At 41.9% G+C, this 14,253-nt stretch overlaps 1 protein-coding gene across 1 annotated transcript in view; it reads left to right on the top strand.

The window, feature by feature from the left end:
- The window catches only part of MBD2 (methyl-CpG binding domain protein 2), a 79,746-nt gene extending 66,343 nt beyond the window's left edge, over nucleotides 1–13,403 (top strand). Inside the window, exons 4-7 of the mRNA XM_082668444.1 lie at nucleotides 329–419; nucleotides 1,729–1,906; nucleotides 5,965–6,103; nucleotides 9,760–13,403. Of these exons, the coding sequence (XP_082524570.1) occupies nucleotides 329–419; nucleotides 1,729–1,906; nucleotides 5,965–6,091 (396 nt within the window). The 3' untranslated portion in view covers nucleotides 6,092–6,103; nucleotides 9,760–13,403. The remainder of the gene's footprint in view (nucleotides 1–328; nucleotides 420–1,728; nucleotides 1,907–5,964; nucleotides 6,104–9,759) is intronic.
- Nucleotides 13,404–14,253: the final 850 nt, after the last annotated feature.

Below are 14,253 nucleotides of genomic sequence, written 5' to 3'. Positions count from 1 at the left end.
CATGCCAAATGAATCTTTAAAAAATTCAAGTTACACTCTTTGGAAGATACCTGATAAAGGACTATATATAGTACATAGCACATAAATATCTATTGTATGTAACAAGTGAATAGGTTGCATAGAATAACAAAAGTTTTTGAGTAATATAACTTGAAAGAATTATGATGTGTTGAAGTCATGTTTGGAATATCATTTAGCTTTTTGTAAGGAAAAAGTGGGGAAATTAGGAAACTACTGAAATGATTTCAATTTCATTATTCAACAGCATCGATGCGCTACTTTCTTGTCCCAAGAATGTATCTATTAACAGTGATGTTTTGCCTTACAGCTTTTCTGGGAGAAGAGGCTACAAGGACTTAGTGCATCAGATGTAACTGAACAAATTATAAAAACCATGGAGCTACCTAAAGGTCTTCAAGGTATTATCCAAGTTCAGATGAGAAGTACCTACTATGTGCCAGGCTCTGTGTTAGATGCAGTGGAGTCAGACATGATTGAGACAAGTCTTTGCTTTGGGGACTGTATGCCTTGCTGGATGAGGTACCTCTTGGGTTTTAGTAAACCCAGAGGAAATGTACCTGAAAAGCTTGTATGTTGCAGGGATGCGTCAGGGCAGTGTCTTACTTAAGATTTTTTTCTGCATGTACATTTTGGCTTTAGGTTAGTTAGGTTCATCATGTAAATTAACGCATGTTCTGCTTTTAGAACCAAATGCAGCTGAATGATAGGATGTCCCAAGCTTCCTGCTCAAAGCAGCATCTGGCCCCAGCACATGCTCTTTCTGTCCTCCTCTTATCAAAAGAGCAGCCAACAGCTCTCCTTCTGCCTCTCCCTCCACAAACTGCTGCTGCAAGTAGCAGTGGGAGCAGATGCCCGTTGGTCCAGTGACAGGAGTGAGTGGGATCTGGGGTGGAGAGCTCAGCTGCTGGTGTGCTTGTCATATCATATGTTAATTCCAACTTCTAGAGAAGCATTATTTTTCAAGTATTAGAACTTTGGCTTCTAAAACTTGATACATTGTGGATTGCTCAAAAATCCTCATAATTCATGGTTAGAATATTGTCTCATCCCTCTATGCTCTTGGAAATTATTGCTTTAACTGGTTTAACAAGTTTAGGACTTTAAGCAATGCACTTAAATGTAGCCATGGTTCCAGTCTCCTACATGTAGTCAAGGTGTGCAGTTTTTAATTCTGTTAATTTGGATATTTTGTTAGGTATTTGAAAAAGCTGTTAAAGGTGCAGGTACAGCATACTTGCATTGGCTTTTCCTTTGAAATCCCTGCACAAGAAAGATAAGTTTTGAGATATGGCTAGAAATGAATGTTAAACAGCTACAGGGGAAACTATTCCAGGATCCTAGGGACACATTAATAGGGATACTGGAGTGTAATATGACCTTAGAAGGGACTTAGATATTAAAATAATTGAACTTGCTTGTGGAAATGTAGCCAACTTTTAAAAAGTTTAATACTTTGGAAAATGTATTTTTAAGTTATGTTAAAGTTTTATTATAATACTCAGGTCTTTTGTTATTGTTTCTTTAATGTTAATTCTTTGGTGTATAATAAGTAAATAGATACACCATTACCCTTTGCTGCTTTGGCTTGTGTCAGTTTTAAATAGCTGATCCCAAATGAATAGAAAGATATCAGTTGTTTTAGGTTACCTAAGGTTTGCTCAGCACATCTAGAAATTTCCTTTAACTCATATATGTTTCTAATTGCAGGAGTTGGTCCAGGTAGTAATGATGAGACCCTTTTATCTGCTGTTGCCAGTGCTTTGCACACAAGCTCTGCACCGATCACAGGGCAAGTCTCCGCTGCTGTGGAAAAGAACCCCGCTGTTTGGCTTAACACGTCTCAACCCCTCTGCAAGGCTTTCATTGTCACAGATGAAGACATTAGGTAAGGCAGCTTAACATGGCTTCAAAAGCTTGTCTTTTACACTTGTTACATTTTATACTGCCTGTTAGGTTCCGTGGCACATCTAGTAAGTGATGAATCAATCAGAAGGAGCTTTTGTGAAACTAATGAAAGGTGATAGAGAACATTTAAAACAAATACATGCTTGAAAAAGGTAGCAGTGCTGTGTATAAGGCATATCATCACGATGATGTCCAAAGGACAGATCAGTTGTACTCTGTCCACATCATTTTTGCAGTGTCTTGTGAAATCTGGGGTTCTGCCTTTCTGTTCTAAGAACCCCTTCATTCAGTTATGCCCTTTGTGATTGCTGACTGCATGGGTTTGTCTGCAGTAGCAGTTCATTGCCGTGCTACTTTAAGTTCAGTTGTGTTTTCAAAATTCAGTTTACTCATCTTGATTATATTTACCTCACTTAAGGTCAATTTAGAGATTTATTTATCTCTACTTAAACCTGTTTCAAGTAAAAATTTAAGGTGACTCCAAAGACACACACACACACACACACACACACACACACACACACACACAGTGAAGCCAGATAAGAAGCAAATGAGAAGAAAGACAAAGCAAATGAGGAGCGGACACAAGGTGCATCTTTTAACATCTTTTACTCTTTCTGAGGCTGGGCCACAAATTAGGTTTTTAGCAGCAAATTTGGAAAGGAAGACATATAGCTCAGATTGATAATGCCCAAGGAGTATAAGCAAACCATTGCTCAAGAGAAACAAAACTATTCCAGATATTTAAGACCACAAAGAAATTCTTATATGGGATTTATGAACTTCAGTATTATTACTCTAGAATGATTGTGTAGTATACTGTATTTTCTTTAAATATAGGGCAGTGTGTACACTTCACTATTTCTATCCTCTGAATATAAACCAGAAAGCTTTACTGGAGTATTATTCCTAGACCAAACCGGCAGAAGGCACTTTTGAATTAAAAAATATGTATTATATTTGTATTTTTTTTGTAAATCCATGAAAGTTGGCATGAGAATGTTTTTAAATGCCTGAGTCTAGCTAGGTTTATAATTGGAAAGCCTTTCCTGGGTTTTAAAGTGGTTCCTTTTGCAAAGATGTAGAATGGTTCAAAGTTGCATTCAGATGCCTTTATTACATAGAATTTACGATCAGTGTTATTTTTTAAGAAAAACAAAATGTAAAATCAAGGAAGGGAATCAACTTGCTCTTTGGACAATTCTTACCTTGGAGGAAGGAAATTACTCAGGAGACAAGTTCCTATCTGTCTTGGAATGAGTGCCCAGTTAATCAGCAGGGATTCCTCCAGGTCATTATGGGGGTTGAACTGAGGTTCTCTGAGTGATGTCTTGGGAATGCTGACGGCTTCAACACCAGATCTTTTGACAGTGGAGGAAGCTGTCTCAAAGCCAAATCTGGATGCTTTCCTTTTAGGGTAAACTTGTCTAGCAAATTGTCCATTTGATTTCATTGTCATAACAGAAATTATTAAGCAAACATTTCTTGTTGAATTAGTACAGGTTCAAAATACATGACTGCAAATGGAATTGTTACCCTTTCTCCAATTGGGTAGCCAATAATCTGTCTGTATTAAACCTTCAACTAAGAATCTCAACGTTAAGCATATATATTTTCATCAGTCTTGATACTGTTTTCGCCCACGGGTGTATTTGTTTTCTAATACTGAGTAACAAGTTCTCACAAACCTCACAGCTTAAAACAATACCTATTTATAGCTCTCAGTTCAGTCGGTCAGAAGTCTGGGACAGGCAAGACTGGATTCCCTTCCCGGGGTCTTACAAAGCTGAAATCCAAGCGTCGGTAGAACTGCAGGCCTTCTGGAGCTTGGGCTCCTCCTAAGTTTGTTGCAGAATTCATTTCTTTGTAGTTGTAAGAATGAGGCCCCTGTTCTCTTGTTGGCTGTGGGATGAGGCCGTTCACAGCAGTTAAAGGCTGCCAGCATTTCCTTGCCCCATGGCTCCCTTAATATCCCCTCTCCTGCTTCTTTCTGGAAGGGCCCAGCCCCTTTTAAAGCCTCTTCTTATTAGATCAGGCCCTCTATGATAATCCCTTTTGATTAACTCAAGGTCAGTTATTAGTAACCTAATCATAGAATGATAGCTCAGTCATATTCGTAAGTTCTGCCTGCCCTTAGGGGAGAGAATTGTACTAGGAATGTAAGCAGGAGCAGGTGGGGACATCTTGGGGACTGTGTTAGAATTCTGCCTACCACATCAGCAGATGCTTTAATTTCAGTTTTCATAAATGAGGGGAGCAGTGCTCAAGACAAAAGAGAAACAGTGGCCAGTGTCAAGAGTTTCAGATATACTTCTCGAGCCCAAAGCACCATTCCTTCCATTTTCTTTGTCTTCCTGATGGGGTGACTTTAGGGCAGTTGTGTAGACTCTTATACTCTGTTACTAGGCATGAGAGACTGCCATGAGACTGATAAGCCGTTTATCATAAAGCTGGAGTCACTGAGCCAGTGGCAGGGCTAACTGTATAAGAACTAAACATTGTGTTCTTTATGACTGTGCTCCACTGTATGAAAATCGGTTGAACTTCAGTTTCTGTTAATATGATCGAGGCTACAGAGCTCGATTAATTCAGTGACAGATCCCCTCCTTTTGAAAATTCATTTAAAATGTATAAGTCCAAACCTTTTATCTCTTTGTGCTATTTTTAGAGTTTAGTAAAGATGAGGTCTAAAGTTTCTGTGTTTACACCGTATATGTTAATCTTACTACCTTGGACATGGTCTCATGAGATAGAGAGACGTGGGGACTAGACTACAGTAAACACGACTTTACAACTGGTTGAGTGCCCAAGGGGTGAATACTCAGGGCATCTTAGTGGAGTCTTCTGGAACATTGCTCCTTCTGCTTTCCCAGGTTTGGGGCATTGTTACAATTTGTCTTCCTCCACTGTTGATGGAGAATATCACTTCTTTCAGTAGAGCCATCAGTGTTCCCTGTTGCGTCTCTTATTTGTCCCAGGGCTGCTCCGTCTCCCATTCTGTATCCATCCTAACCACCTTTCCTTTGGTCTCAGGAGGTGACTCGTCCTGTTTTCTAATCAAGGCTCATCCTCCCAGCTGGGCCTTTGCCTCTCTCTCTTTCTTGCTTTGTTCTAAGTCTTTTACTTAGCCAGTCTTGTCCCTTCCCTTGTGTCTTCAACCATTGCCTCTCCACTGGGTTCTGGAGGCGAATTTCTATTTACCATCTTCATTTGCTAGAACTGTTTCAGGAATCCCTCTCTTGCCCTGTCAAGGAGCTAGTCTCCGTTTTTTCCTGCTTTTTTAAGATGAATTGTATACCAGTAGCCTTTCTTCCTGTGCTTTGCTTTTCACCTAATGGTTCTGAACTATTTTATGACTCGGTGTTATTAACTCTCACTTTTGAGGTTCCTTTAGAGTCCCCAAGACACAGGGAAACTTGTGGCATATTCTTAACCTACTCAGCTCATCTCAGTTCCAGAGTCTTTTCATTCCCTGTCCCTGGTGTACAGGATCACGTGGTCTTGGTTCCTTCCTGATGGCCTGCTCCCAGCAGGAAGGGGAACCCAGGGAGAACTCCAGCTACCTTTCCCCTGACACAGCAGAGAGTGGCAGCGAGATCCCAGCTCATCATGCCTCCACCTCCTCTGTCTTTCTCAGTGCTTCACTGAGCAAATCTCTTCTCCTTCTTTATTTTCTGTATTCCTTCCCTGCTTTTAAATTATTTCTAATTATCCTTTATAGGAATAACCCTGAATCTTCACATATTTGAAGTTTGTGAAGTTGTAGAAAAGGTCACTGAAATAAATCTACTCCTGCCAGAATTCTCTGTGAGACGAGGGCTATCTGCCTGTCTGAATGTCCCTCTTTTTGACAGAGTTCATTCCCCATGTGACTTGGTTTTGTGAGGGTATAAGCAACTTTTGCAAAGTATAAAGAGAAGGAAATGTATGTTTCTCAGGAATTTTCATGACTTTGAAGTAAAGATAAACCATTTCGGCAGCTTCATTGTTCCAGTACTGGCCAAATTATTAGTATCTTTTTACTCTGTTTTTAAAAAGGAAACAGGAAGAGCGAGTACAACAAGTGCGTAAGAAATTGGAAGAAGCACTGATGGCAGACATCTTGTCACGAGCTGCTGATACGGAAGAGATGGGCATTGAAATGGACAGTGGAGATGAAGCCTAAGATTAGCATCAGGTAAAGCAACACCGGAGAGACGTGGAACTTAAGGTCTTTTATTTCCTCGCTTTTGCCCTTGTCGCCTGATTCAGCAGTGCCCACAAAGCCTTCTCGTCTGCAAATCCTGTGCATGTGCTGTTGTTTGGCCCCTCTATATTGAAGGACCATATAAGCGTGGCATCCTTTTGTTCTCATTATGTGAAGATGTTCACACCCCTGCAGCCACTTGCAAGGGATCTGGTCTCCAAGGTGTCACTAGAGAAAAGCAGAAGGAGGAGGAAAGGACTCTGCCAGGGAGGGAGAAGCAGCTGCAGGAGATGAAGGCGCCATCACCTCTACCACAGTAGCTCTCTGGGGTCTGTTGTCCCCTCTGTAAAATTATGGTCACAAAGTTGGCCAAAATCCCTCCTTTTTTCCCTCCGTTTCTGTTCTCTCTAGCACAGACTTGGTGCAGGGAGAATGAGAAGGACATTTTAAAGTAGGATAAATAATTTACCTTAAAAAGTACAAATTATGAACCGGTCCTGAACTCACGTAGGAGTCTCACAGTCTCTGTTCCATCGGGTACATATTCTCTTCAGATGATTACACTCCCGTCTCCAAGGGTTTATATGGCATCTTGCTTCCCAACTTCTATCCTGCTTCGTTTTGGGGGCCATGTCTTTCTGCCACCCCCAAGCCAATTATTTATTTGCATCCTCTGAAGGCAAAACTGAGCGGTGGGTGGTGGCGTTGGGAGGGAAGGAGAAAGGGATGGGCCGAGAAGCAGAGCGAGCGGAGCGAGTGGGAGTCTCACCCCGTGGCGCCCTTCGAGCCCGTCTCTGCCCCTCACACCTCGTCCTCATAGTCGGTCCTGCATTCAGTGCTGGGTCCTGGGGACACCCCCGCGCTCACAGAGCTTACCATACAGTTGTATGAAACAGATGCTCACATAGCTGTATGATCACCAACTGTGATCAGTGTGATAAAGGGAAAATGAAGGTGCTGGGAGAGCCGCTGGCGGGGGAGCTAATGCGATGTGAGGGCCAAAAGGAATTTGGGGATGTGGCATTTACGGTGAGCCTGAAAGGTGGGTAGGAGTGAGCAGGAGAAGTTAGGGGGAAACGGTTCTCATCCAAAGAAATAGCAGGGACAACTCAGTTCCTTTAAGGAGCAAAGGAAAGGTCACTGTGGTTGGCATGTAGGAATTCTGGGGAGGGTTAGAAAGTGTGGAGACGCATCAAATCCTGGTGAGCCTTGTGGATTCTTGTTAAGGATTCTGAGCTTCGTCATTGAAACCACTGGGAACCCACTGAAGGCTGCGTAAAGCGATTAGATGTGCGTATTTATAAGGTCCCTACGGCTGCTGCGTGAAAAAGGATGTCCTTTCTAAGGAAAGCTTAGAAGCAGGGAGACCAGTTAGGAGGCTGCCGTGGTCCCGCAAGAGGTGATGGTGGCTTCACGAGGGTCTCGGCAGCGGACGTGGAGAAAAAGAGGAAAAGGCCAATTTGAGGTGTATCTGGAGGTAGAATCGACTTGACTGGGTGACTGTTAGTGAGGGTGAGAGAGTGGGACGAATGACTCTAGGTGTTCAACCGGAGCCACTGGATGGATGGGGAGGGGTCCTGTTCAGAGGGTCATACTGAGGGTGTTGCATGCAGGGGGGATGAATTCATTGTTAACACAGTCTTTCCTTCCCCTCAGTGCCTTGTCTTAATTCAGGGAGTGGCCCATGCCACAGTGACACAGATCAGGTAATAATCACAGTGTCTTCCATTTACATAGTCAGGGACAGCAGCAACATTTCGGTCACACAGTTTCCTGACCACGCAGAACCTTTTACATCGAGTTCAGTGCTATTTTAAGTGGTTTTGTTTTGTTTTCCATATTGAGGACAGGAAGATGCCGTGTTGACACTGCATCTTGTTTTCCACTCCGATCAGGATGTGTTTTATGGACTTTGATGAGCATATTTAATGTGTGTAAAGTCTCTCAGAGGCAAGTCTGCAGCGTGTTTCTTTTCTCCAGAGACTTCAGTGCAGTGTGGGAATCTGGACCATTGCGCCTGCACCACATCAGAACCGACTCTGGGAAAGCCCTCTTCTTCTCCAGAGCTTTTTGTTGTTTTTCAGACTTTTTTCCTGAAAACAATTTAGAATAATCAAGGGTCATGTAGTTGAGGTTTTACGGGACCCTCACTCACTTTGCAGATTACTTTGCAGGTTGACGTCAGGGCAGCACCCTAATCTATGTAAGCGAGCCTGTGGTTAATGCACGAATAAACTAATTAAAGTTGAGGGATTAAAGTTTTAAGAGTAGCCATCACTTTGGCATGGTGCTAGGGGGAGATCTGCATTACGTGTATCATATTCTAAACTTGAGAATGGTATTATTAGACCAGGCTATTAGACTTGTAGGTTATGGAAGATTTAGATGTACTTCTTAATTATCAAAATTAAATTTACCTAAATCACTAATTTAGCCCCCCACGTACACCTAAAGTGTTTAATAAACCAGAGCACTGCCACATGACTTAATTAGGTGTTCATAATAACCTGTGGAATAGGTAGGACTTAGCTTGACTAAAGTGGGACATGGTCAAGTTCACATGGCTGCCAAGAGATGGAACCTGTAACATGCGGTTCTATTTAGGTCTGTTCACCGCATTATGACATGAATGCTCTTTCTGACGGTCCTTATTAGCAAAATGGACCTTAATTTGTATGTATATATATATTTGGCAGGCGCAGAGTTTAGGAAGCTGTCAGCGGAGGTGTAACTCCAAGTTTCGTGCAGTCACAAGGAGAGATTTCAGCTCTGCTTCCTTAGTCACACAGCCCCTGGGGCTCAGTTGTGGTTTCAGCCCACCTCTGCGTGTGTTCCTCCCGCCAGAATCTGCTCCAGAGATTGCCGGAACACAGGGAGGACGGAGCTGAGGCTGTTATTGGTCGGGGCGAGCAGGCGTGCGTGCGCGCGTGTGCGTGCGTGTGCCCGTGTGTGTGTGTGTGTGTGTGTGTGTACACACACACTGTCAATAGCAGGTTGAGGTTTGCTGTGTCACTTAAGATTTTACACTCAAGAGGAGTGCCCAGCTTATCAAACATTTTAGGAGTGACTGCAAGAAGAAGAAAACTATAAGAACAAAAGTGTTAAAACGTTTAACTATAGATGAGCTAGAGTATCACATACATAAGCAGTTGAATTGGCAGTTGCACGGTACCATTTCACCCAAGTTAAGCAGTAATAAAACTGCAGTACATTTCTATCATCTGTAAATTCTGAGAAGTAAAATAAATTATTGTGAAATAAAATAAATCATTGTTTGAAATTTTCCTAAAAAGGTATGTTTGGATTTGGCTACGTCTGTTATGTTTTCTTCATTTGTATGCCCTGTGATTTCTCTTTTTATGCTGATTTAATTAATGATAGAAAATATTTTCATAAGCATACAAAGGGATACATATGATTTATTTGAAAATGAAGTGAGTATTAAGGATTATTTTCAAAATAAAACACTTGTAACAATGAAGGGAAATGTTGAGCACTTTTTATGTACAAAGTGCTGTAACTAAATGCTATCAGGCTCTAAAAATCCTGTTCTAAGTGAAATTTGGCCTCTAACTGCTTTTCCAAGTTTTGCTGACCTTACCTGAGAAATCACTGAATTACTTAAGTCTGTTTGTTTTTTCTTACAGGTAACTTTCGACCGACTTTCCCCAAGAGAAAATTCCTAGAATTGAACAAAAACGTTTCCACTGGGTTTCGCCTGTAAGAAAACAATGCACCCAAGCACATAGAGCTTTTTAATAGCACTAACCAATGCCTTTTTAGATGTATTTTTGATGTATATATCTATTATTCAAAAATGATGTTTATTTTGAGTCCCAGGACTTAAAATTAGCCTTTTGTAATATCTGTCAAGCAGGACCCTGAAGATGAAGCTGAGCTTTTCATGCCAGGTGCAATCTACTGGAAATGTAGCACTTAACGTGAAATATTCGTCTCCCCCGCAATTTTAATATGAACGGATCAGGAGTTACCAAATAAATTTCCCAATGAAAGCTTATCGTGACTTCACTGTATATAAACAGATTTTTATACTTTATTGAAAGAGGACACCTGTACATTCTTCCATCATCACTGTAAAGACAAATAAATGATTCTATTCACAGACTGATTGGAATTCTTTCTGTTAAGGAGCAACAATACATAGCCCCTCCTTAGGATTCCTGGTTCACATTCAACTGTGATCCCTGGGACTTAGGTTTGAAATGGAGGTAGTAGCAAATAGTTCATACATTTGCAGTGTGCCTCTGGATATCATGACAATTGCGCTGCTTTCAGCAGAATTATAAGTTGTTGTGTAGCATGGGTAATTTTTTTCCCCTTGCCTGTAACGAGTACTTTTGTTGGTTCTATAAAAATAAGGCATTTTCTTCCCATGGGCATGAGTTAGGTACACAGGTGCGCTTCAGATGTTACTGGAAGTCCATGTCTGTTTTTCTAGAACATTTTACATTTTCCAGTGTCTACTGGCTTACAGAGTTAACAGGTGCAGGTCAGACCCTTTGCCACAAAGAGAGGCATTTTTCTGGGCAGAGTTGCTTAATGAACCAGATTGTAATACTTTGCTAATTACCACCCGGCCTCCAAAGTATTAACATCTTTTTTTCTGTTGAAACTCACAAGCGTTAACTTCATTACCAGTTAAATTCCTTGATATCTAATTACTAAAACTGGCATAGCATTGAGAAATGAGTTTTAAAAATCAAAACATACTTAAGGTAATCTGATGCCAAAGAAAGGAGGGAGTGGTTGTAAGCAAATTTAAGTACATTTTGAGAAATAGAGCAAACATGTTTTCTTTCTGTACGAAGGGTTTATGCACTTCTTAACTCTGAGTTCTTTCAAAATCAGATGTGATGTGATCAAGGACGTGACCAAACCCCTCTAAACGTCACTTGTACATTTTTTTATCACTACCTCCAGCACCCTTCCGGTTTCCGAGGAGGGGAAAGAAAAGAAAACAGTGAAAGCAATATGACTGGCTAGGTTTGAGCTGCTGTCTCTCTGGACCTTATGCAAAACTACATAGATATCACCTTGGAATTCCTGATTTCCATGCAACTTTGATCTCTGGGCTTTAGGCCACCTATTTCCACAGAGTAATCCTGCTGGCAAAGAAGCAGAGATACTTGCAGACTCTGGGAAGACAAGTGGCAGAGGGTGCCCGCTCTGGGCCCTCCCCACTGTCCCCGTTGGGGTGGCAGTGGGAAGTTAACAATAATATTGATTTCTTTTTAAGAGCTATTATGACTAGTTAGAATGAATGTCCAAAGGCTTTGCTTAGACTCCTCAAAGTTCACGAGTCTTCATTTGTAATCAAGCTTGGGGTAACTTCACCTTGGTGATCATATGTTCTTTTCACAAAGCAACCCAACCAAGACGTACATGCCTTTATAAACAAATTTTGTAAAAGGAAAAACACACACGTACAAAACTTTGATTTTTGTCCTTATATACATTGCTCAGGTAGAGAACAAGGTTTGAAAGCCGTTACATGGTGTCTAGCTGGGAACTATCCCATAAGTCCAGGTGTTCCCAGTACACCTGCGGGACATGCCCAAAAATAAATGCATCCTCTTATCCCCCAGACCTACCACCATCTTGCATTCCCTAACTTGTGTAAAAGCAAATCATCTGATCCAGTTGCCCAAGGCAGAAGCCCAGGAGTGATCCCAGATGCCACTCTTCCCCTTGCCTCCAATAGCCCATCAATCCTGCTAGAATTGTTAACCACATTTCTCACACCTTCATCTACATCTCTTCTCCGTTCCTGCACCCACTGCCTCCTTTCCTCTCCTCTGCTCTTTCAGCGGCTTCCTTTTATTTTTCACCTGTCCCTTTGCCCTTCTTCCCTCTCCATCCCTCCTTCTTTTTCTCCATGTAGTCATCAGAATGGTCCTGGAAGCAAATGTGACCTTATCATTTCCCTGCTCGAAACTCCTCACTTCTCCGTGTATGCAGTTTAGAATCATGCTTAAGAAGGAGCACTTTGAAATGGAGAGAACCTGTGTCCAAACCCTGGTTTTGCCATTTGTGTGACTTGTCAGGTTACTTAATGTCTTTGAGCCTGTTCCTCCTCAGTGAAATAGGAATAATAATACCTACCTCATAGAGTCGTTGTGAGGACTAAAGGAGATACTGTTTGTCAAGTGTTAGCACAGTGCCTGGCGCATCGTTGGAGCGGGCGCTCTCGCTGTTATCTCTGCAGGTGTCATGTCACTTCCAAGAGGCACTCGCTGATAACCCTCCACTTTATAAATACCCGCGATACTTTATTTTCTGCCTTGGCACTCTGTTTATTTCCTTTGTAGAAATCTTCTAAATCTGTATTTTATTTATTTGTTGACTTTTTGTCTGTCTATCTACTAGAATGTAAGCTCCCTGAGGGCAAGGATGTGTCTGTCTTGTTCCCTGTTATAACCCCAGCGCTTAGCCTAGTGCTTGGCACACAGTGAGCACTCAATAAGTGCGTGTTGAATAAATGGACAAATGATCAAAAGCCTCTTCACGATCTGATGCCTGCCTCCTTGTCTAGCTCATCCTGCACTGTCCCCGCTGCACCTTCGGCTCAAGAAAAACCACATCACCTGCTCCTTTGAAGTGCCCCTTGGGCCTCTGTGTCTTTGCACCTGTCGTTCCCTTTGCCTGCCTGTCTACATGGCCAATTCCTGAGCACTGGTCAAGTCACAGCTCCCTCCTCTGAAGCTGTCCCTGGTTTCTCCAGGCAGATGTTCTTTTCCCCCCCTTCCAAATTCCCACTGCACTTTGTCAATACCTCCACGGAAGCACTTTACTGTATTGTATTGTAAATTGTTTGGATGTCTGTTTCTACTTTTAGACTGTAAGCACAGTGAAGGCAGAGATTGCATCTTTTCATCCTCATGTCCCCAGAGCCTAGCGCTGTGCCTGGCATATAACAGTTTGTCAATAAATACTTGTTGAATGAATTAGTGAACAAAGCGTCTTGCAGTTGGAAAAATCTTGCAAGACGTATGTATTATTACAGAAAGGGATGCCCCTGGCGGCTTCCGGGGTAGTTTTTTGTGCTAGAGAGGAGATCTAGAAAGCATTATGTAATCTCTTTGAATAGAAGATGACTTGTTTGAATTTCTAAAATAAGTTGAACAATATAGATCTTCATAAATGATTGCAAAAGATATCAAAAAGCTTTGTGATCCCTCAAATGCTACGAAGTCCAAAATAAATATTTGCACTATTAGTATTTCCATAGTAAATGCTATGCGAAAATGTACAGCAATAAATTTTGAAGCTTTAAAAATGTTTGTGTAAGTTATCTTCAATGACTTAATCTATGGAGAACATCTAGGACCTGTGTTTCCCAGACATAGGGGCTTCAGACTGGGGTTAGGGCCCCTAAGCTTTCAAGCTTATCCAGTGATACTGCTTTCATTTGTTACTGAGACAAAGTGCTCAGTCATGCTGCTGGCATGTCCAGTGAACAGAAAGGTCTGGAAGGGTTCTCCACAGAATCAGGTGGTGGCCACACTTGACCTCGTGAGGCCACAGCCTCCGAACCTCCACTAAGACTGTCATAGCTCCCTTGTCCTGCCCGCCTTCACTGCTGGGATGCATATATGACCCCTATATGAAATCTACTTCAGTGGCTACCAAATCCACAGGTGGAGTCATCACATCAGTCAAAATAGCATTAGCTATGGGATTGCGAATCACAGCAGTGGCTTATCAAACCTGCATGTCTCAAAGGGTCTGGAGTGGACTTTAAGATTTCCAGTTGCATACTGATTTTTCCAGAAGGGCACATGTAAGTTACTCTGTCAATTATTCGGCTTTTGTGTTTACGACAGGAGGACACAAGTTTTTATTTCCTCTCATTTATATAGCATTTTATGATTTATAGAGCACGTTTACCTCCATGAATGTCATGTTTGAATTGCAAGCTACAGATAAGCCATGTCATATACACATGCTGTTACTCCCATTTAAGAGCTGAGGAATCTACGAACCAGACAGGTTAAATGACTGACTTACTCAAGCAGTAAGATACAGAGAGGGGCATTTGAATGCAGAGGTCTTCTGTTTCCAGAACGCCATGCAACCTTCCAACACTCTTCTCCACTCACATCTGAAGCTGCCTTTCTCTC

The sequence above is a fragment of the Grampus griseus genome (genome assembly GCF_964374135.1).
Source record: "Grampus griseus genome assembly, chromosome: 12".
NCBI lineage: Eukaryota > Metazoa > Chordata > Mammalia > Artiodactyla > Delphinidae > Grampus > Grampus griseus.
Note: the sequence above shows the minus strand (reverse complement) of the source record. Positions and strands in the feature narration are given on the sequence as shown.